This window comes from Ambystoma mexicanum, chromosome 6p, assembly GCF_040938575.1.
Source record: "Ambystoma mexicanum isolate Mex_15411 chromosome 6p, UKY_AmexF1_1, whole genome shotgun sequence".
NCBI classification, from domain to species: Eukaryota; Metazoa; Chordata; class Amphibia; order Caudata; family Ambystomatidae; genus Ambystoma; species Ambystoma mexicanum.
In genome coordinates this window covers 576,729,035-576,752,299 of record NC_090935.1, presented here as the reverse complement: position 1 = coordinate 576,752,299, position 23,265 = coordinate 576,729,035, and the positions used below count along the sequence as shown (strand labels likewise).

The 23,265-nt window shown below is 45.0% G+C and overlaps 1 protein-coding gene across 1 annotated transcript in view; it reads right to left on the bottom strand.

Annotated features, from left to right (window-relative positions):
• Positions 1-4,792: 4,792 nt before the first annotated feature.
• The window catches only part of KGD4 (alpha-ketoglutarate dehydrogenase subunit 4), a 162,599-nt gene continuing 144,126 nt past the window's right edge, over positions 4,793-23,265 (bottom strand). Inside the window, exon 4 of the mRNA XM_069627396.1 lies at positions 4,793-5,052. Coding sequence (XP_069483497.1) covers positions 5,035-5,052 — 18 coding nt within the window. The 3' untranslated portion in view covers positions 4,793-5,034. The remainder of the gene's footprint in view (positions 5,053-23,265) is intronic.

The window sequence follows — 23,265 nt, the reverse complement described above, 5'->3', positions numbered from 1 at the left end:
GGTCCCTGATTGGACCCTGGACCACTGCTGGCTGAGTGAGTGGTGCAGATCCTTGCTATTGAAGGGCTGAGTTCGATTACTCACCTGAATTTAGGATAAGAAGAGTCCTGCAGTCATTTCAGTAGATCAGCAACAGAGCCAAGTATCCTGTGTAGCTGTGCAGTCGCCTGAAGACCCGAGGACTACTCCTGAAGAGGCCTGGCAACCGGTCCTGCAACTGGTGAAGCCTTGCTGGGTTACGTGATCTGAGAAGGCCCTCTGCAGTGCTTCAACCCTTGGACTGGTGAGACCAACTAGTCTCTATGTGTTCTTCTGCTCCTGCAGCCTAGAGCCATCCAATCGTCCCTGGACAACCCAGTGGACCAATCGGCTCTGAATCGGGCTACCATGCCAGAAGCATCACTGTTCCGGCCGAAAACTCAGGTGGTCGCCAGCTCGCCCTAACAGTCACCTTCCTGCCAAGTTTCAATTTCCCAGCATCAGTGGATCCAGTTTTCATTCGCTAATGGAGAGAGGCCTGCTGTCACCCATGTCTGGGGGTTGTCGCTGGAACAAGCCATTCCCCGTCTGGTAGTGTCCTGAAGAGACATGCATCGTTGCCTGCTGCATCAGAAAGAGTTGCTCTTGGACCGGACCGGAATCATCCTTGCACCCGCAGCTCCTGGGCATCTTCTACTGGATCCAATGGCGGCAAAACCAACCTCCAGCGACTCCCAGTTGACCAAGAAAATTGGAGTAAGGGCAGTGAGTAATCAGAATACTTACAGAAGTCCCTATCACATCTATAATAAACTTTGTGAATAATTGATTGATTCCATTCCCTCGCTTTTTAAATGTTTGTTTTAAAAGCTGTACTAAAGAAATAGAAAAAGTATCTTACTCACCTGCAAAATCCTTGAGAAGTCTTCTGGAACATTTTTTTTTCACCACCACAAGAACCTTGTCTAACTTCGTCTCCTCTCCTAAAGGAACTTTGTGACTTTTGGGCACAAGGCCACATACAGCTTAGAGACTGGACTCAAAGTTAGGCTATTACACTTGTGAACTGGTTTTATTTAGTTGCATAATTACTTACCTTCCTTTTAGACGTTTAAGTGAATTTTATGCATTTCTACAAACCAAAGGTGATTGTATATATGTTTTATAACTGGGTGTTGTGTGATCGTTTTACCCCCTCGATTCATTGTCCTGGTGTGTTTGTGGGCATACAATAAATAGAGTATTTTTGTACTTACCAGTCTATGTAGAATCATTGTATATTTCAGTATGTGGACCCCTGACCCCACTCGCCTCTCCTGAGACTAAGCCTTGACCACTCTCCATGCTTACCTTGATTGCATTTGGCTAACCGCGCAGAGTTGCCCTGTTCACTAGAACTAGGGTGGCCTCCTGAAATCTGTCCACCAGGCCAGATTTTCGAAATCCATCTTGACACCCACATTACTCCTCACTCTCGGTTGAGCTGGAGAGAAGAGCTCACCCGAACAAATCTGTATTCAATGACCCAGTCATCACGCAAAGGCCCTGGTGCTTAAAAGGTATACAGATTTGACCAGCAGCTTAGTGCTGTATACATAATACAACTTGTCTGCAACATACCCTATTGCGTATCTGTACACCTGATGTAGCCCCCATACCATGAGGCATTTGCCAGACTGTGCACCTACCATAAATTTATCTTTTGGGTATCTATATACCTGATGTAGGCCCCTGTACCATGAGGCGTGGCTTTGCCAGTCTGTGCATCTACCCTAATCTGGTCTTTCATGCACATCCCTGATCTCTGCCTGAATGCCAGTGAGACAGAGATCCTTATTATTGGGACACCTGCTCCTCACCTTGGGTCCTATCCCCTCACCCACTTGTGAGGCAAAAAACCTTAATATCAACTTTGTCTCCTCTCTCTCTTTCTCTCCACACATCACATTGCCAAGAAGTCCAATGTTCAGCTTCATCTCCTCAGGGGCAGCCTACCTTTCCTCACCTTCCACCAGAAGCTCAATGTCTCCAGAGCCCTGGTACTCTATAGGCTTGACTACTGCAACCTGCCTCTTTCCTCCCTTCTCCCCCTTCAACTAATTCAGAATAGGACTGCAAGACCTATCCTTGGCCTCAAGCCCAGGGACCGCATCTCTCAGCTCCAAGCTCTCTCCACTGGCTCCTGGTGACAGCAAGGATCAAATTCAAGACCCCTTGCATCATCCACAAGGCTGTCTGGGGCCTGGCACCTCTTTACATCCAACTTTCCCTCCCAAAATCCCTCCCGGCCAGAATCTTTCAATCTTCTGGTTCCAACTCTCTGCAGGCCAAACGTTTTTCCCAGCAGAGTGGGAGGTAGCTTGGAGAAATGGGCCTTTCCCCAGCTGGCTCCTCCCTCTGGAACGGCCTCCCTCGCCCCCCAGATCCCTCAGACTTGAGCCGGATCTTAAGTTCCAGAAACCTAAGACTTTCCTTTTCTCCCGTTCCTTCCCTCTCCCCCTCCCGTGCTAAACTCCCCATCTGTTGCTGCGAATGAGGCCTGGTCCCTTCAGAGTCATACAGGGACCAGACCACCCCCTACCAGTTCCCCCAGCATCCTGTGCCAGCACTTGCCCTCAGGCTTCCTTTCCCGGTCTAGCCAAGCTTGGTCCTCCCTGTCCAACGAACTCGCCCTCCCCTCTGTTCCCCTGGCACTTGCCGCCTTAGCCCCGACCAGCACTTGCCCTCCGCCACCCCTAGGGGTACCCCACTCCGGCACGTCTCCCTCTACTCCCTCCCCCTTGCCCTTATCACCTGGACATGCACTTCCACGGTAGGATTGTCACAAGGCCAATAGAACCATTTTTTGTTGTTCTATCTTTTGATTCCCCACCCCTCTTGTCTTGTGGCACCTGGAAACACCTGTGTATAGGTGTCATAAAACTGTCCAATAAATAAATAAAACTGTACACCTGCAGCAGCCCCCGCACCATGAGGAGTGGCGCTGCCAGGTTATGTTTTAAGGAACATAACCTGGCATTTTAAGGAACATAACCTCCCGCATGTTGTAACCCCTATGCGTGGTTCTGCACCTCACAGAATGCCACTTTGCACTTACTATTACTAGATAACTGATGGTTTTGTGCACCACTATAAATGTAAAAATAAATACAAAGCACAGACAATGTGCAGAGGAAGAACAGTTTCGGAAAAGAGAGTGCACCCCAGGACCCTAAGAAAGATGAAAAGAGCAAACTTGGAGAGCAGGGAGTCAAATGGAAAACACAAGTATGCAGAGGCAGAGAAGGCACAGAGGGTCCAGGAAAGAAAAAGTTTTGGGAACACGCTCATAAAAAGGGGCGACACCGTAAGGACACATGCAGACTTGAACTGTACCGTTGCAGGAAGGAAATAACTGGAAAGCAGTTCTTCACTGTCTACACCCCAATACTCTGGAACCTCCTCCCATTCAACATTATACTGGCCCCATCGCTTCTACAGTTCCGGAAGCAGCAAAAAACACTCCTCTTCAAGGAATGGCTCCTCCATAATATCCAAGTCCACACCCGCCACTCCACACCCTACCCCAGACTGGGTGATCTGCTCCCCCACCCAGTTTTCTCACATGGTTGCTTGTACATCCCTTGCTGCCAAATTGCCTGCTCTGCCTTGTTTGCTCTTTGATCCCTTGTTTATCTGCTTTCTCACTGTGTTCTCCTCCTCCACTATGATTGTAGAACACTGTTGCTTCACAAAGTCTGCACTCAATAAATACCATGACAATAACAAAAGTGGAAATGCCCTAGTGCCAAGACGAAATATGTGGTATCTCATTCTAAGGGAGAGGGGAAACGAACACAAAAAAAGCAGACATTGTTTGAAGTTGAAGTGCCATGTTGGCTAAAGCCACCTTACTGGAAACAAATGTAAAGAGGAAAACATAATTAAATCAATAAAAAGGGGAAACTGTTGCAAGTTGAAATGCTGTATCAAAGTTGAGTGGCTTACGATACAAAGATTACATTTAAAAAAGGAAAGGATTTAGAAATGAAATACAACAGAGCATTCCAAGGGCAGCAATAAGAACAATGCACAGTGGTTACATCAGCAGATAGAGTTGAAGGATGTTGACAGGAAATAAATTAAACTAATGCACGTTGAGAATGCAGAGTAAGCAAAATGACCAGTACATTGAAGGCATCAAAACAAATGGATTGTGATTAATTTTAGTAAAGAGACCCATGGGGACATTCAATACAACAAACGTAAGTTGGGAATTGTATTAAAAGAACAGAAACATGGAAACATCAAAATAAGAGGAAAAAAAGCGTTGACTGCTTTCTCTCCTGACAAATATATTAATGAAAACACAAATTATATGTACATGGTGTTCAGTTGGGATTTCACAATAGCGTTGCATCCTGTGACTTTTTCAGATCCTTGTGTAGAACAGAGAATGATGTGGCTTTTTTTCGACCCATTGCGCAAGTCCAAACTGTATAGATTGTGATTTATTTATGCAATCTAGTCAGGAAAGGAGTGCTTTTACTAGGAGACACTGGCTGGGCTATTGACCCCTGTACTCTATCACAGAAAATAAACGAGTTAATGAAAACATTACCACCAACGGCATTAAGTAGGCACGTAGCCACCATTGTACCTTCTGGCACTGCACTTGCTCAATAAAAGGTACACACACATCTGTAACCTTGTACAGCTTTTTGAGTTGCCAAGAGGAAGATGTGAATTGTTTCCTATGATATCAATTTAAACAAAAACAAAAAACGAACTTAGTCACATGTGTCTAAAACGGGGCTGAGAATAAAACACTTCATTTCTTTAAAGAAAATATCATAGTTTAATAACTGAAAACAAACTGTACAAATATACAATTTGTTAAATTACCTTCTTCTGGGAAAGTATCCTAGAAAAAGATTACTAAAACATAAGAGTGGCCACATGTCATAAGAACTGTACAAAGATCCTTTTTAATCAGTTTATTGTAGAACGCTTGTCAAATTGAGGAAGGCTACGCCCAATTGGGTTCAACAGTGGAAACGCGCAAGTTCCCTCTCGTTATTCGGGACCCCCACGCTGAAAAAGGAAAGAAAACAGTTACCCAGCCGTACAGTAACAACATGCGGTCAAGTACTTAATGCATGATGCATAAATCTCAGGTAAGAGGTAGCACCTCTAAGGTAGCACATGCAAGCAGAGAACATACATATCTGTAAATAAAGCACAATAAACAACAATTTCTTCATTAACGATTAAAAAAATGGGATTGGAAAACATTAACAGAACAGTGTTTCTTGCTGTGAAGTTATAAATATAAAGACAATGAAAAAGAAACAATGAAGGCATATGCCATTTAAATGATATCAACCTTCAACATTTATGACCCATAACCTAGGATCTTCATTTTCATAATGTTAAACCTGCTTTGCAGAATTCATTTAAAGAGCCGCTTTACCAGTTTGTTTTGCAGAGTGAAGTAATTTTCAGTCTTTACATTACATGGATGTTTACAAAATGATTGCCTTCAAAAAAGCATCATGCTCGTTATTTTGCCATTTGTGGGGTACTGGACTAGATGATTAATTTTGAATGTGTATTTAAAGTATATTAAAACCATTTCCTAAAACCTCCTGCTCAAAACGTTAAACCGACTTAACGGTTTTGCGCTGGTTCTTTAACTACATTATCTTTTTTTATATCCTGTAGAGTTTCATTTGCGATGCCTCCTCAGACTCAAACCACATACAATTTCTTTTTTTTTTACTTCTGTGATCGAGAATGAGTAGTACATATAATAGATAGATGTTTGTGTCAAAACAATGATTTCTCCCTAAATAAGTTACAAGTGCGCCTCTTTAAAGTATCCATGGTCCTGACACCCCACCCACCAATACTGTCCTTTTCATACACGCACTCCTCTTCCTTCAAAAATCTATCTCTTCCTCGTCACCCCTCAGCCTCCTCAGACTACTTGTCACACTCCACTGCAATGCCTGGCCCTGGCCATTGAAGTCTTTCCGTCAGTGGAGATGTCAAGACCAGGGCCAAATTCTGCTTGCTTTTGAGTAAAGGATCATCTTCATAACTCACACTATCCCTTACTGACAGCACAGCCCGCCTCACAGGAATGCAGACATGCAAATTCTAAGTGTTAATATTAATTACTCTTTGGCCATGATTTAATGGTCCATTACATTAACACTTAGTAATAGCTCCCCGTTTGCCTTGGATTTTTGCCACTACGACCTGCCCTCATTTAAGATGAGCCTTACAAGGTGCCATACTCTGCCTTTGCTAATTCGTAGCCACACCCAGCGTCCTCTTAATCTTTTACTGTGACCCTTAACTTGCAGGTCAGATCATCACGGGCAGGGATGTCCAGCCCAGCGGATTCTTATCGCCCAAGCGTTAAATAAAATACTACAACACCTTTACTCAAGAAAACCTGTCAACTCATTTGTGTTATGGCATACCTTCCAAATGTCTTCATGCCATATAGATTAAGGCCCTGTCTCACCACCTGTTTATATCCCTATTCTTTAATCCTGACATTAGAGGATCACTTAAAGAAAGTCTTATTCCCTCTCTATGTTTCTTGGGTATTTTTCTGGTCTCTGTGTTTCCATATCAGGGATTCTCTTTAGTTTGTATTTTACATTAACATACTTTGTTTTCAGTTTGCTTTTTGTGGTTAATATAAAGATCACTTCCTCTCCAACCTTTTTTTTTTTACATCTAGTTGTATTAGCATTGTATAACATGGAGATGGACAGTTTAGAGAATCAAAATAATTGGCAATATAACACTTGTCGTGCCAACACTTATTTTGTACTTGTTTTGAGTTCATAATTGGTCCTTTTGAGCTTCGACACTCTGGTGGAATCACTGCAGTTAACAATCCACATCTTTGATCGTATATACTATCAGACAGCCGAAAAGAATGTCTCCATGTGAACCTGAAACACTAATCCCTCAACACCAATGCTACACAGACGGAGGCAAGAAGACACAGGATGCAGAAACAACTTTCCAAAAGGAACAGTAGTGCACGCTAGAAGATGCACACTAGGAGTTAAAGAAGATCATTATGTGGATAAAGCGGTTTGTGGGGAAGATGCAAACATAGACCTATCCACTTTGGATTCAGTGTTTTCTTCAAGGCCCACCTTAAATCAACATTTATCGCTCTACAGGTAACTTTTTTTTACAAAACATGTTTTTATTGGCATTTTCAGTTTATAACAAACCATTCCCGCCCCTCTCTCTTCCATTTACCACCCCCTATGGCCAGAAACCTTTACTCTCACAGTGTGTGCCAACCACTTGCCAGAGGAACATCCCATCCTCTCATGTCCAAAATTCTCACATTCTGAGGACACCATTGTAGCATGTAGTCCGCGCTCAGGTAGTCCAGTATCATACCCCATTCCTGCCAAAATCTGTCTGCTTCTCCTTGCAATTTATATGTAACCCGTTTCATGGCCAATATCCCCCAAATCCTATGTAGCCATTCCACATTCATGGGCTGTGTGATGCGCTTCAATTCTTTTGCTATTTCTAACCATGCCGCTATGAGCGGAATCATGAAAGCCTTACGTTGTTCTTTTGAGAGCGGTTGAGATTCCGGATCAAATTAGCACACATATCCATTCCCTAAGGGTATAAGTTGGTGGTCCCGCACCATCTGTTGTATCTGGCCCTTTACTTCTTCCCAGAACCCTTTCAGAACCAGGCAGTCCCACCAGATATGTCTCCAATCCCCCCTTCCAGAGCACCCCCTCCAACATTCTTGTGTGATGGTTGAGTACATCTCGTGCAATCTTTCCGGGGTATAGTTCCACTGTACCATTACTTTAGACCATGCTTCCCTAATTTGGATTGATCTTGTCAGTTTCGGTATGTTCCCCCCCCCCCAAAGGTTCTCCCAAAATGATTTCGTTATTTCTTCCCATAGCACCCTTTCCCATTTCTGCATACATGACCACGTATTGTCCGAGTTTCGTTCCATTAATATAGAGAATAGCTTAGACACCAATTGCTTATCCCCGATTTGTGTTGTAATACATTTCTCGAAGGATGTGAGGGTTCTCTGTGCTGCCTTTTTTACTTCTGGTTTTTTTAACAAGTGTCACAATTGATAATATTCCATTCGGTCTCTTTTGGTCAGGTCATTTTGCAATTTGCATTCCTCGAATGTTAGAACCCCCCCTCAACTATCATGTTTCCCACTTTAGTGCATCCCATAGCTCGCCATTTTCTAAAAGGTACCCAGTGCCATCCCTGGTGAAAATTGGGGGTTCCCAAATAATGGGGTAAATGGGGAGGGGCGTTGAGACAGAAGTTCTTTTCTAAGCAGCCGGTCCCATGTATCGCAGGTTGCTGATAGTACTTTGCTCATATCAGCACTCTGGGGCCTTGTTTCTCGAACCATAAAAGCACTTCTAGGGGAGTCCCTGCCACTGCCCTGTCCGTCCTTGCCCATGGTTTAGGTTTCAACAACCATTCCCGTATCACCTGTAATTGGGCTGCCTCATAGTATTTAGAAAGATTTGGGAGTCCCAATCCCCCTTTCTGTTTGGGAGCCATCAGTGCCTCTAAGGTGACTCTCGGCTGTTTATTCTGCCATATGAACCGTGCTATAAGTTTGTTAACAGTCTTCAAAAAGGACTGCAGGACCATAATAGGAAGTGCCTGGAAGTAGTAGAGTAGCCTGGGAAGCGTGACCATCTTTATCGTGGCTATTCTACCCAACCATGAGATGGACATAGGAGTCCACTTGGTTATATCTACTTTTATCTAGGAAAACATTGTTCGGCAATTTGCTTCATATAATCCCGTTGTAGAGTTAGTTAAATTCACTCCGAGGTAAGTAATGACGTCCTTGGCTGTTTTAAATGGTCATACCAATGTTAAGTCTGCTTCCTGCTTCTTTGAGAGCCTCAGGTTCAATAGCTCTGACTTGGACATGTTTATCCTCAGCCCTGCCACTTTTTCCATAGTAGACAGTTCCTTTAGTAGAGCGGGGATAGAGATTTCTGGCTCCGTCAGGGTCATCAAATGCCACTATTTTCTGATCTTCCACTCCAAATCGTATACCCTGTATGTCCTGGTTATGTCTAATGAATGCTAATAAGGGTTCTAAATACATTTCATAAAGGAGTGGGGGCAGCCCTGCCTCGTTCCCCTTGATATTTGTACCCAGTCTGATATTTGCGAGTTAATAGACAACTGCATCAAGGGGCATATGTAATTTGGCCTAACCATACAGATAAACCTGGGGCCTATCCCCATTTTAGACATGGCCTCAAACAAGAATGACCGCTCAACTTGGTCGAATGCCTTATCTGCATCGAGTGATACGAGTATCGCCGGTACTTGTCTAATAGCCGTCTTTTCTATTAAATGTGTTTGTTTCCTGGTATTATCCCACGTTTCTTGCCCTTTTATAAACCCTTACTGGTCAGCCCCAATGAGATCTGGAAGAAGGGGTGAGAACCTAGCCGCCAGTATACCTGTATAGGTCTTGGTGTCCAAATTTAGCAAGGCGATGGGCCTATACGACCCACCGGCCGTTGCAACTTGGTTTGGCTTTCCAAAGACAACCACTTACGCTTCCGTCATAGAGGGAGTTATTTCCCGTCCATTCCCTATGCAGTTAAAGAGGCGTGTGAGCTTTGGGCCCAGTTGCCTTCTATACCTTTGATAGAAGCATGCCAGGAATCCGTCTGGTCTTCGTGCCTTATTTTTCAGAAAATGTTTAATTACCACATCTACTACCGCCTCTGTAATCTCCCCTTCTAAACTGTCTCGCTCTTGGGGTGCAAGTGCCTGCACAGTTAAGCTTCTAAAGTAGTATCCCACAGCCTGATCATGTTTGTCAGATGCATATAGTTCCCTGTAGAACTTCTGAAAGGAGCCCATTATTGTAGTTGTATTTGTAGCTGTTGTTCCGTCCTGCTTCCTTATAGCCCCTATTGTATGTTTCGCTGCTACCCTTCTCATTTGTCTGGCCAAAAGCTTGTCTGCTTTGTTGGCACTCACATAGTAGCATTGCTTTAAGTACAGTAGGGATCTCTCTGCATTGCACATATGCACCACGTTTCGTTGTCCATTAAGCTCCTTCACTTTTTTATATGTGTCTTATTCTTTCTCTCAGCTAATAATTGCATAGCCTCACGCAGTTGGGACTCTTAAGTCTATTTCCGTTGCTAGCCTCCGTTTCCATTTTTGGACTTGAAGTGCTATTACCCCCCCTCCCGTTCATTACCGCTTTAAATGCCTCTCATAGCTCTTCCTGCAAGACTTCCCCATTCTCATTGTTTAGAAAGTAGTCATCTATTTTGTTTCCCACTTGTTCCGCTATCACTGTGTCTGTTAGAATATCTTGTGGGAACGTCCAGGCCCACAGCCGCCTTGTGGTCCCCAGCCCTTCAGATCTACCATCAGTGGGGCATGGTTAGAAAGTGAGATCAATCCAGTATTTATTTCTTTAACCTCCCCCAACAATGTGGCCGACATCCATACATAGTCAATCCTAGACAGGGTTTGATATACTTGGAAGAAGCAGGTAAACACTCTTTCTTGTCCCTTCTTAGTCCGCTGTACGTCTCTAAGAGCTAGGTGTTCAAAGTGTTCCTTCAGGAGTCTAGTGGGGGTGTCCCCTCCATGCCTGGTGCCCATACTCCCATCTACTTTGGAGTCCCACTCCAAATGAAGTCACCCATAAAAAATAATTTCCCCTATCGCAAAATTTTTCTAACTTCAAAAAGGACCTCTCTTATAAATCCTTCTTGTCCCGTATTGGGTGCGTAAATTATTCCTAGGCTCACCTTTCTATGTCACACCTGCACTTCAAGAAATATGCATCTGCCTTGCTTATCCACTAGCGTTTGTATGGCTTTTACCTGGAGAGTGTCCTGAACCCTATTAAGACCCCTGCCGCCTTTCCTTGTGCATTTTATTGGTAAAGCTGTGTAAATTGTCAGAACAGGGGAAGCGTTGTATCCGATTTCTTTATATGGGTCTCTTGCAGCATTATTATATCCGCTTGACATCGTCTAATCTCCCCCTCAATTATTTTCCGTTTAACAGGGGTGTTCAGTCCCCTGACATTATGTGATAAAATTGTGAGTGTCATCGTATTTTGGATGTTCCTTAATCATGGTAATTATCATATTCCGGATTTAAGCACACTCTGCCCCTTGATCTACGACATTGAGTGCCGTTAACCGTTATATTTGGCTGAGTCCTTACTGCTCGAAGTATGTTCTCCTTCATCTCATATGATGAAAGGGCAACCAGCACGTTTCTCAGTCTCATTCCTGGGCCCGATCTCTTGGGCCCACTATATGCACTATCAATCCGTACATCATCCAGCTGCATGTCCGTTAACAGACTCCCTAAACATTGTTGGATCGTCCTCTTCAGGTCTACATCCATAATTGCTCCATTAAGGCCTTTGACCCAGATCTACGCGATCGATTTTCCAAATCTTCAGCTTGCAGGTACTGGTTGTGTGAGGCTTTAGCTATCTCTTTAAGGCGCTCACTATTGTGTCCAACTTTCTCTGCCACTTCTGATATCCCCCCACCCCACGTAGCGTAACATCCACTCTAGTACCCAAGTCATTAACCTCTTTCCTTACTTCTGTTAGGGAGATTCGTAGATCTTCTTTCATGTTATCCAACTGCTCTTGGAAGGTTTTCATAATTCTAACTTCCATGCCCTTGAGACATTCTTGCAGGTCTTCCTTACTTGGGGCCATTTTCAATGTCTCTGGGTCATTGTATCTCCCTTCATCCACCATCAACCCTTCTTCCGTGCGTTTTTCCCAGCAACGTTCTTGTTGGCCGCCTTGTGAATCGGATGCAGTTTTGAGTTTGGCCGGGGCATTTCTTCCTTTGGTTCCTGACATCTGGACGGTTCACACTTCTTCACCCCCACCCCAGGATTTCATTGTTAATTAGCAGTTCAACTTCTGTCCCCCGTGTCTTGATACAGGATTAATTGCCTTCCCGGCGTGTTTAGTTTGTTATCCCCTTCCCCCAGCTCTGTACCTTTCCTAGTCTCTCTGTTAGTCGTTGATTGGGAGGGGTGTGGGTTTAACAAAGCCGGAGATCATCTCAAAATTCCCCTTCTCTCCTCACCTCTCCACTTCTCGTGTGTTTGTGGCTTGCTCTGGCACCCTCTCTGAGCCTAGTCCAGAAAGAGCCTGGGGGGCAGCGCAGTGACTTGCATCTATTTGCGTGCCTTTTCCTTTGTGTGTGTTTCAATGCGCAGTTCTCCCGTTTAGTAAGGAGCTTTCCAACCCCCTTGGCCCCCAACCTTGTGTCTACCACTTGGGGGAGTCTCCCTTTACCCAGTGTTCCCGATCTCAGCCTTCCACTTCCAGCGTCACCACGGGTCACCCCTCCCTTCTGCTGCCCTACGCAATCTAACAATCCGACTCACGGGATCCACCCAACTTCGGCTGCGACTGCACTGTGAAGCCTCTACGCCTCGCTGGGGATGTCTTCCCCAGATCGGGGGTCTTCCCTTCTTCACAGTGTGTCTTGTCCCACTCCTGCAGGGGGGGCAATCCGCCAAATGGCTCTGTGGAAGGTCCTCAAATGACCACCTTGCTTCTGCTGCGCTGCATCAGAGCCATACTTCGAGCTTGCAGCAGCATTCACTGTTGCTTTGCTGTCGGCCCAGGGGCCTGCTAATGTTGGCCAGCTCGGAGGACAGGGAAACTCATCCTCAATCCATTTATTTATTATTACATTTGTAAGGCGCACCTAACCCTCAGGCATCTGGGCGCAACAGCTTCTGAATATGGTTACAAAATTCAGCAGGCTTCTGCATATTGTTACAGGTTATGCAGGTCGTAAAAGAGGCATGCTTAAGTATATGGTTAAAGGGTATGCATAACATAGGTGAAGGAGACGAAAGGCTTTGCACAGTTAATTATGTCAACTTAGGAGGATGGTTGCATGGTTTATGATGGTTATTATGGTGAGGTGCGGATCATGCCAGGATGCTTGCATCTAGGGCGAGAGAGGCTTGGTGTCCTGAGAAAATAGCCAGGTTTTTAGTTTTTTGCGGAATGAGCGTAGGGCAGGATCCAGTTTGATGTCCAGTGGCAGGGCGTTCCATTAGTTGGCTGCCATAACAGGGAAGCTTGAGCCGCCTGCTCTTTGTCTATTGTATCTGGGCTTGGGCAGTTGCCCGAGGTAGGCAGTGCGGGTGGGTCTGGAAGATACTAGAAGATAGTTTTTTTACTATCAAATTGGATAGAAAATATATGTAAAGACCTTAAATGTAACTCACGCTTATCAATTTAAGTTGTTAATACACAGTATGACAGTACGAATCGTACCGTCTACATAAACATGTGATAATTAGACACATTGAACCACAACTAGAGCACTTCCATCACGACCATTTGGAATGTAAATCAGTTACTGTTACCACGGAAACCATTCTAATTTCACAATTTGTGCATACTCCGAGCATGATAGTAATGTTTGATGCGCACAGCCTAAAAGAGACGGATCAGATTTACTTTTTGAATTAATTTTAAATTAGCCACCAAACCCCTAAGGAACCGCCAAAACTCAAGGCGGGGAAACGTGTCGTGAAGGAAATAGGCTGAATACAAATATTTACAATCAACAAAATTTAATTTGATCCATTTTTGATTAGCAATGCTACGAATTGAATGAGTTAAATTCAATGAAGGTATCATTCTAATAAACGCAGGCTAAGAAGACCGCACAAACTTTCTCCAGAGTGAAATTTCTTTATGTATATGACAATAGTGTGTATTAACAACTTAAATAGATAAGCGCGAGTTACATTTAAGGTCTTCACATATATTTTTTGTTTAAGTTTAATCCCTCTACAGTCCGAGGGCTACAGACCTTTAACTTGCCGCCTTTATTTTTTCCCAACATTATTTTTGACATCGGAGCAGCGCCAGAATCAGCTAAAGACTGGCTTACCCTTTATTCTATCAAATTGGATAGATAGCGTGGGGCGGTGTTGGTTAAGCATTTATGTGGGAGTGTAAGTACTTTAAATTTGATCTGATCCTTCACTGGTAGCCAGTGAAGGTTTCTTCTGATGAAGAAATGTGCTCTGATTTGGGGATATTTAGTGCTGCTCTTATGGCATTGTTCTGCACTATTTGGAGTTTCAGGATGTTTTTAGTTGAAGATGGCAAAGACAGCGTTACAATAGTCGATCCTGTAGGACTGCTCTTGCCAGGATGATGCGGCTTTCTTCTGTCAGATAGGGTCTGCAAGCCGTGATGAGTTTAGCTGTGTAGGCGGATGTCGAGGAGATAGCACTGACTTGCCGTGAGAAGGTGAGTGAGGAGTCGTGGTAGATTCCTAGGGTCTTAACCTCTTTGGCAGTAATGATCATGTTTCCATCTATATTGAAGGTAGAGTGGTGAGAGATTTTTAAGTTTTGCCTGGCTGCCTAGGATCAGGATCTCAGTCTGTGAGCCATCCACGCTTGGATCATGAGGTAGATTGCATTTAGGGCATTCATGTCCGTGATATAGTCACTTGTGATGGGCATAAGAATTTGTGTATCATCAGCATAATTTGTATATGTGACGTCCATGTGGTCCAATTTATCGAAGAGAGGTTTTGTAAATGCGTTGTACATGGTCAGTGAAACGCAAGAGCCCTGGGGTACTCAACAAGAGACTGGGGTGGGGGTGGGGCTGGCTGCTGAGAAGGTTGAGAAGACTCATCGTTCTGTTGGACAAGAATGATTTCATCCATGCTATGGCATTGTGGGATAGGTGGGCATCGCTGGCTACGTGACGGCATAATATGTTGTGGTTTACCAAATCGAATGCTGCCAAGAGGTCTAGGAGGAGGATGGTTAAGTCGCCTCTATCTCTGATCTGGTCCATTTGCGCTTTAAACTCTACAAGGGCCGCTTCCGTGCCGGGCATGGGCGGAAGCCCGATTGTCTGAGGCCCAGCAGATGTGTGTTTCTAAGTATTTTTGAATCTGGACATCTGCTACACTATCCAGGATTTTTAGCAAGAATGGTACCGCCGTGATGGGCCGGTAGTTTGTGGGTACATTCGAGTCGAGTGAGGGTTTTTTCAAGAGTGGTATCACCCACGCTTCCTTCAAGTTGTCTGGTACTTGGTTGGAGGCAAATGAGTTGTTTATGAGTGAGGTGATGAAAGGTGCCAGGTTGTCTGCGCAGTCTTTGATTAGGGTCGCAGTACAGATGTCACCTTGGCATCAAGTAGGTTTAAGAACTTTTATGATTTTGGTTGTTTCCTCTATCGTGATAGGGGAGAACTCAAACTTAGGGAAAGGCTTAGGTGGAGCGAGATTGGTTGTAGGCTGCTGTGATGTATTAAGTTTTAACTTTTTGTTATTAATTTTGAGCTGAAGTGATGGGATTTTGTCCATGAGAGCCTTTTGTATGTTTTCGCACCAGGCTTGGTCTTTGATGCAGAGGTCCGGTGTAATGTTACGCAAGTTGCGGGCTTGGGTAGCTGGTGCCATCGGCGTTGAGATTGATGGGCGAGTTGGTGTTGATAGTGAATAGTATAATGCTATGGTCTAACCATGGGCAGGGGTCATTTTCGGAGATGTCGATGGTGCAGTTGTAGTCTGCGAGCCAGTCAAGCGTGCAACCTTTTGCGTGAGTTGGGCCAGACGATCGTAGGGTGAAACCTTGTGTTTCAATGGTGTTGGCTAGAATGGAGGCTCGAGTGTCGGAGCCGTCATGGAGACCTAGGTTAAAGTCACCAAGGATAATCACTTTAGAGGTAGGTTTAGTATCCATGGATAGTAGAGCGGCGATGTCACCATCAAAAGAGTAGATAAGGCCTGGAGGTCTGTAGATGAGATGCATATTTAGTTAGGTTGTGGCAGAGATTGTAATTTTTGTGCACAAGAGTTCTTCTGATGTAATAGGGATGTTTGAGATTTCTCTGATGTTGAGGTTTGCTTTGGATATGAAAGCAATGCTTGCTCCTTTTGCGCAGATTCGGTCCTTTCTAATAATTGCATAGCTATCTGGTAGGGCAAGGGCTAGTGCCGAACCGGCTGCAGGACGCAACCAGGTTTCAGTTATGGCAATAAAGTCTAGGTCATTTGTTGTGATAAGGTCAGAGATGTCCAGTGCATCAGCTGGGATTGATCTGGCATTAAATTAATGAGCCTTTAATTTGTGCAGGTATATTGCCAGCTTTGTCATTGGTGGGTCTAGTTTTGATTATGCTTTTCCTGAGTGAATTATTTCTTTTAGTCTGGGTTCGGTGAATGTTCATGGTTACATCAATTAGGTTAGTGGCAATGACACTGTTGAGGTTTAATAGGACAACGGGTGGGGCAGGAATGTTGGTCTAAGGCTTTGAGGTATGGGGTCATTTTTAGTCCGGTCTCTGAGTCTAGAGTTCCTCTGGACACGTGTGGGAACTGAGGCTGCTGTGTTGTTGTCAAGTGCGTATGACTTACAGCTTGTTAGAGGCAGTGTTTGAAGGTTAGGTGCAATCTGTTGAGAGGTATTGGGTATAGATGGCATTGAGGCCCTGGCTAGGAGGACCCTGAAGAGTATGGATAGTACTCATATCAGGTTGAATCTTAGCATAACCCTGCTGTATTGTGCGCTAGTGTTGGTAAGTAAGTTGGTATGGTATGGCGTACAAGATGAGTCGCGTATAAGCACATACATTTGATGGAGTTTTATAGTTTTAGTTAGTAGATTGGGAGGGGCCTGGTTGTCTGTTACTTTAGCAGGTTAGGGGGCCACTGCTGGCTCACGGCAGCGCAACGTCTTAAGCATTATGGGTCAGTGAATGGCGTACAATTAGGATGTCACGGTGGGCTAATATTAGGGCGCAAAGGTTGTTTTTTTTTTTTGATAAAACTTTTTTTATTGTTTTACATTCTCATCAACACAACAACAACATGTGTGGACTAGCATGTCCTTTCAAAATTCGATCATTAACAGGTCAATTATCAATCTAGTTGACCTGGTAGTTTAGGTGCAAGCTAAGCAGACAAGCGTCCGATTTTCAGTGAGCTCTGTGAACTATGTGTGCTGGGGTGGATTGGAGGAGATGCTAGAGAGTTAACAAGTTATCGCCAAGTAACCAGCAAGTTATCAGAAGCATGGAAACATTTACAAGTCAAACGAGAAAAAAAAAAAAAAAAAAAAAAAAAAAGGTATAATTTGTGGATACAGGTGATCAGTCAGGCATTGATTCTATAGAGTATAGAGCAAGATTTTGATTTGCGTTAGATATGCAGTATGTCACAGTGGTACTCTTGCATGCAGTATTGTGCTCAAAACGGAATCAACAAATTATTAGATGGGTAGCAATATTGGCGAGCTATAGGGGGCATGCAACAGTGCGTGAAGCTCGTTATGTGATCCCTGGTGGACAAGACCAGTACCTGCAGGGTTTCAGCCCAGATGAGCGTGCAGCGCACAGTATTGCTGGTATGTTCATGGGTGCAAGAAAGGCTGCACAGAGTTAGTGTGGTGGCGGAAGGAAGTCTCACCTTACAGGAGCCGTGGGGTTCGGTGTGCAGAGTGATGATCCGTTGCTGAGGGTTCTTAATGCGGACTATGGATCCTCTTGGCTCACAAGCAGGATGCGAAAAGGTATCAAGTGATAAAGGTGGTTGGAGTAACAGCGTGGAACGAGGGTGGAGCGCTCTGAGCTCGGAAACGCTCGGTCAAGCTCAGTCGAGAGCCTTAGTCATGTGCCTTTGTTGCAGGCCAGCGTTCCCGCCTGCTGGCGGATATGATTGGCTTTTGGGGGAGACTATAGCCAAATCGGGGGCGAAGCCTGCTACCATCCGGCAACACCGGACCGGGAGGCACGTCAGATGCAGGGCGGCCATCTTATCTGGTGTAAATTTCAAATTGTAGCACATCAGATGCAAACGGCGCGTGTATAATACACCGTAGTCTGGCAGGTATCGTAGTTGCAATTGAGCAGCAGGTTAACTCAATAAATATAGTAACTGCAGCTGGAGTCCATGCAGCTCTTCGTGTTTGCAGAGTATAAATCAGAACAAATCAGCAACACGCGCTTGGACAAAGCGTTAAGCCCACAGGCTTACCTACAGAGCTGTTTAGGGTCCTGCCGGGCTGTGGACACTGCTCCTGTAGTGGTAGAGGAACGCCTGCTCCTGGAAGAGGACTGCTGGTATGAGGCTCAGTGAAGAGCCTTAGTTACGTGCCTTTGTTGCGGGCCGGCGGATATGATTGGCTTTTAGAGGAGACTGTAGCCAATCGGGGCGAAGCCTGCTACAATACGTCAACAGCGGATCGGGAGGCACGTCGGAAATGCAGGGAGGCCATCTTATCCGGGGTACATTTCAAATTGTAGCACATCAGATGCAAACGGCGCATGTAAAATACACAGTAGTCGGGCAGGTTTTGTAGTTGCAATTGAGCAGCAGGTTAACTCAATGAATATGGTAGCCGTTTTGGAACAACCTACAGATAAAGTTTTGATGAGTGGCAGTTAAAAGCACTTCTACTTACTAAGCTGACTAATACTGAAGGAGCTACATTTGGAAAATGAGGAGCTAGTACAAAGCGGCCTGCAAATATTAACTTCAACAAGAGGGCAAACTGACATTTTGTGCATTATAAATGACCCGCAATGCTCAAATATCTTCTTGATGTGTTTGAATGCTAAGTTATACACAACTCAAACAAAAAGCATTATGTACGGTACCATATGCTCTGGGAGTCAGAAAATGCTGCTGATAGCATTTGGTGACAAGCTAACCACGGTCTCCTACTCTACAAGCAGGAGTTAAATAGCCATTGCCGGCCCTGGTCTATACTGACATGATGCAGAGAGGTTTGCTCATCTCCTTGGTAAAATAGCTTAGTTTCTTATTCTCAAAACCTATCCCACATACATTTATTTTTGTTGTTTTAAACTGTTTTTATTGAGTTTAAAAAAAAAATTCAATGAAACAAACACCCTTTTCTCTTACAGACGACAGCACAGCCCCCACCCTCAATCAAACAGCATTACAACCAAAGAGAAAATCAGAGCATCTCCGAACTCATCAGTTGGATTGCTGCTCAAACACCCCAGGTGTGCCACTGCTAATTGACAGTAAATCTACACTATATGGACCTCAAAGGTCTTTCAGTCTCGAGGCCGGGTGCACTATAGTTCCATCGTCTGTTACATTTTCATGACATTACAATATATCAGACTTCCATTATTCGTATGCTGTTGTACATTCGTTAACCCAGCCCATTACCACTTTCCTCATGACCAGTAGTAGCAACAGAACCATTAGCTTTCTAACATGCATTGACATCTCAGACATAACCCAAATAAAACAAATAACTCAAATGTCCCTTACAGACACCACCATCACCAACCTCTACCCCCTGCCATAAACCCCATAGCAACCAAGGAGAAGAGAAAACAGGGTATCCCTGGATTTTTCATTTAGATTGCTTGTCAGATCCCTCAGATGCAGCATCGCTAATTGATAGTTAATATACAATATATAGACTTCAAATGTCTTTCGGTCTTGAGACCGGGTGCGCTATAGTTCCATAATCACGCTATAGTTCCATAATCAGTCTCACTTTCATAGCAATATAATATATCAGACTTCCACTGTTCATTTGCAGGAGCCTGTCCCATATCCTAGACCATGGCCACACTCCTCTTGGCCAATAGCAGCAGCAGTCCCAATAGCTTCCTAACATGCTTAGGCATCTAGAGCGTGTAGCCCAGCAGAGCTACCGATGGGGACGGGGCTACCCTCGCTCCCACAATGCCCTCAATCATTTCGAACACCTGTACCCAAAAATAATGGATTTGGGGACATTCCCAAGCCAAATGCAAAAATGACGCAGGGGAAACATCTGACACGAGTCTGGTGCCTCTGGGAAGAATCTGTGAATATTAATCCGGGTAAGATAGAACTGGTGTAGACATTCCAGGTGTATTAACTTGAAGTTACTATTTACGGCAACCCTGCGCATCTGCTTGCAGCAGTACCCCCATACTTTGTAAGGGGAGCACCCAGAGCATCCTCCCATTTAGCCCTGGAATCTACGGCCCACCCATTTTATTTATTTATTTTTTAAATCATGGCAGCATACAGCTTGGAAATAAAATTGGACTGCATCCCCAAGCTAGTCATGCCATGAAGGACCGGCGCAATGTGGGGTTCCCGGCGAAGTCACTGAACCTTTCCTTCAGCCTGACCCACAACCTAAAATAGGCAAAAGTGTCCAATGCTGAAACCTCCCCCTAACCTTAAATTCGTACAGCGTAAGGAAATTACCATTAGGGAAGAGATCCTGCCAACACGTGAACCCCAACTGCTCCACACATTGAACAAAAACCTTCTCTACTGTGAACGGGTTCCCTGGTACATATTTAAGTGGGATAAGCAGGCAGTAAAGTAACTCCTTGAGCGTTGTACCCTCTATCCTCTTCCAGGCACAGCAGGTAAGTTTGACCATATTATGTGTCCTGGTGATCTGCTGCAGGGAGGTAAGAGACTGCCCTCAGGAACGAGGGTGCATCCATCACCCTCTCAATTTGCACATGTGCCCTGTCTGGTACCAGATCATACCTATACGGCAGATAGGATGCCTGTGCTGCCGCCCAGTACTCTTCAAAATCAGTATAGGCTAGCCCTCCCTTCCAGGGTTGCCACCTGCTTCCCCAACGAATACGGGCCGCCCTTCCCTGCCAGATAAAATGTGTGATAATCAATTTCAGAGATTTAAAGAATTTGGCGGGTGCCAGAATGTGGGGGGACATTAAGGAATGTATTAAGGAATCTGGGCAATATTACCATTTTGACTACAGATATCCGTCCAAAAAGCAACAGAGGCAGGTTCATCCATTTGCGAAGAAGTGCACACCTGCATTTCCCCGTAGATTTCCACATCCAGTGACCTTGCCACCATCACCCCAAGTTAACAAGTGCTCTCAGGGTGCCATTGCAAGTCAAACTCCTGTCAAAACCTCTCAGTGCCTTCCGTCAGAGGGAATAACAGTGACTTAGAGAGGTTGATATTAAGCCCAGAGAAGCGACCAAATGCCAGGATATCCTGCATGACCAGTGCAAGATTTGCTGCGGAGTCCGAGACTAACAGAATTAAATCATCTGCATAAAGTGAAATAACCAGTCTATGCTTGAACAATTGCACTTCCCTGTCTACATGGCTTGAGCTGAAAAGTTCTGCTAGGGGCTCAACAGCAAGCGCAAAAAGCTGGGGGGACAGCGGGCATCCTTGCTGTGTTCCCCTCTCCATGAAAATGGGGGCTGAGGGCCTACCATTCACCCGGAGACGTGCCACTGGACCTTGGTATAGCAGAGAAACCAATTAAACAAAATTCTGCCCCATCCTTCTCAGAGCAGTAGAAAGGAAGTACTGTCAGAAGCAGCTACACTGTCATGCGGCTTGACAGACGTTTGCCTGAACGCTACTACGTCCTTTTCTCTAGTAATCACGAAGCAGCGAGCAGAGTTGTGCTGCATGATCTGAGCGAGAGAGAAATGGAGGGGTGAGACAACGGTGTCTCGAGTGGGACCCCTCCTGCGCAAGCTTCAGTTCCATGCGTGGTGTGCCAGCTGTGCTGCTATTCTCCCCAGAGATCTGGAGCAGAAAGGGCTGGACCCCTCCTGTGCAGCCCGCAGTTACACGCGCGGTGCACCTGCTGTGCTGCTTTTCAGAGATCAGGAAGAGGCAGGAGGTCTTGGGCCTCACCTTGGAACCCTAGGCAGCACTACACAGCGCTCAGGTAACAGCCACCACAGCATTACACCATTTTCAAACTTAAAAAGGAGCCAGCCAACGGCCATTACCCTATTATTAAAACTAAAGGAGCAGTCAGTATCTCGCCACGGTTCCCCGACACCCTGTACATGCAGCAAGTGCATTCCGCACTCTGCACTTAGAGGGACTGATTGTTATACCGTGACAAGTATATAAGCCGACATCCCCACCAAGCTCCTCTTTGGTGCACCACCTCCCCTCCCCTGGTTGGGGTAGGGTCGCAGATCACTGGAAGGGCAGTGTGTTCTGCCTTCCAAACTGCATTACTATAAAGGCTACCTTCCAGCAAAAAGTTACATTCTTTGAACCATCCGTGGCACACTCTTAATACAGCTAATCGTAGAAAGATGCATTTGCTGTAGGAAAGAGAACCAAGTGCCACGTGAATGTTCACCTGAAACCCCACTAATGTAGCAAGGTACTTCCTTGCATATTGCCTGTTTCTCTTCGTAGACCTTCCATAGCTTCCCTCTTTTCCGTTAAAATTTTTGCTCGACAGATCCTTACAGAAACTTACCTCAAGGTGGCTGAACTACCTGTTTGCTGGTCTGACTACGCATCGGTGTTAAAACATACTGTTAATATACTCAGGCCTAGCTCTCCTAGCCTACCAAATCGAATAACGAAGATGCAGGCACAAGTTAAACAGCCTCGCAATGCAGTAGTAAAAGTGGGAAAAAGAGCCTGCAGTCCAGCGGGAAAGAAAGGTGCCACCAAGGGGGCACCGTGTGCAAAGTAGAGCGCAAGTGATTTCCATCCCTCCACGAATGGCACAATACAGGCCAAGATCCCCTCCTTTTTCTCAAATGTGATCCCCACATCCCCTTACATACCTGTCATGGTCCCGAATACAATTGATCTCCCTACATCGGAGACCTCAGAGGCAGAACAAGTGAGCAAGTTTGATATGTCTAATTTTAACAACTCGGGAGGATTGGACAATAATGGATCTTTATTGAATTTATGCTACTAGATCAAGAGGAACTGGTTAGGCCCACTATCTACCCTTGTAGAAAAAAACAAAGAGCCCCAACCCATCGGCAGGCCCCAACTTGGAGGCATTGCTACTTTGCCCTAAAGCTATGATGGGAGTAGTCTCTACCATCAAATAATAACGAAAACCCAGTCCTAGTCAGCCTATGTCAAAACAAAATGGCCTATACTAAAAAAAAAAAAAAAAAATGCCTACCCTATCTCTAAAGGATCAATGTGGATGAGTCATTTCTCCTCCCAACGTTGGACAGTACGGATTATGGCGGCCCCCGTAGGCAGGATGACACACTGGCTCAGGTTATTAAAAATAAGGCAGTTCAAAATGTGGGTTGAGGCCCACTTAGCCTTCCACGTTAACTTATTTTCAGAAGTTCTTTCCCAGTTCAACAAAAGTTCACGTAGAACTCCCTCAGCCGAGCTCGGACCTCGCAATCACAGACCTTGCAGGGGTTCCCTTCCCCAAGCTTTATTTACAGCCGTTTA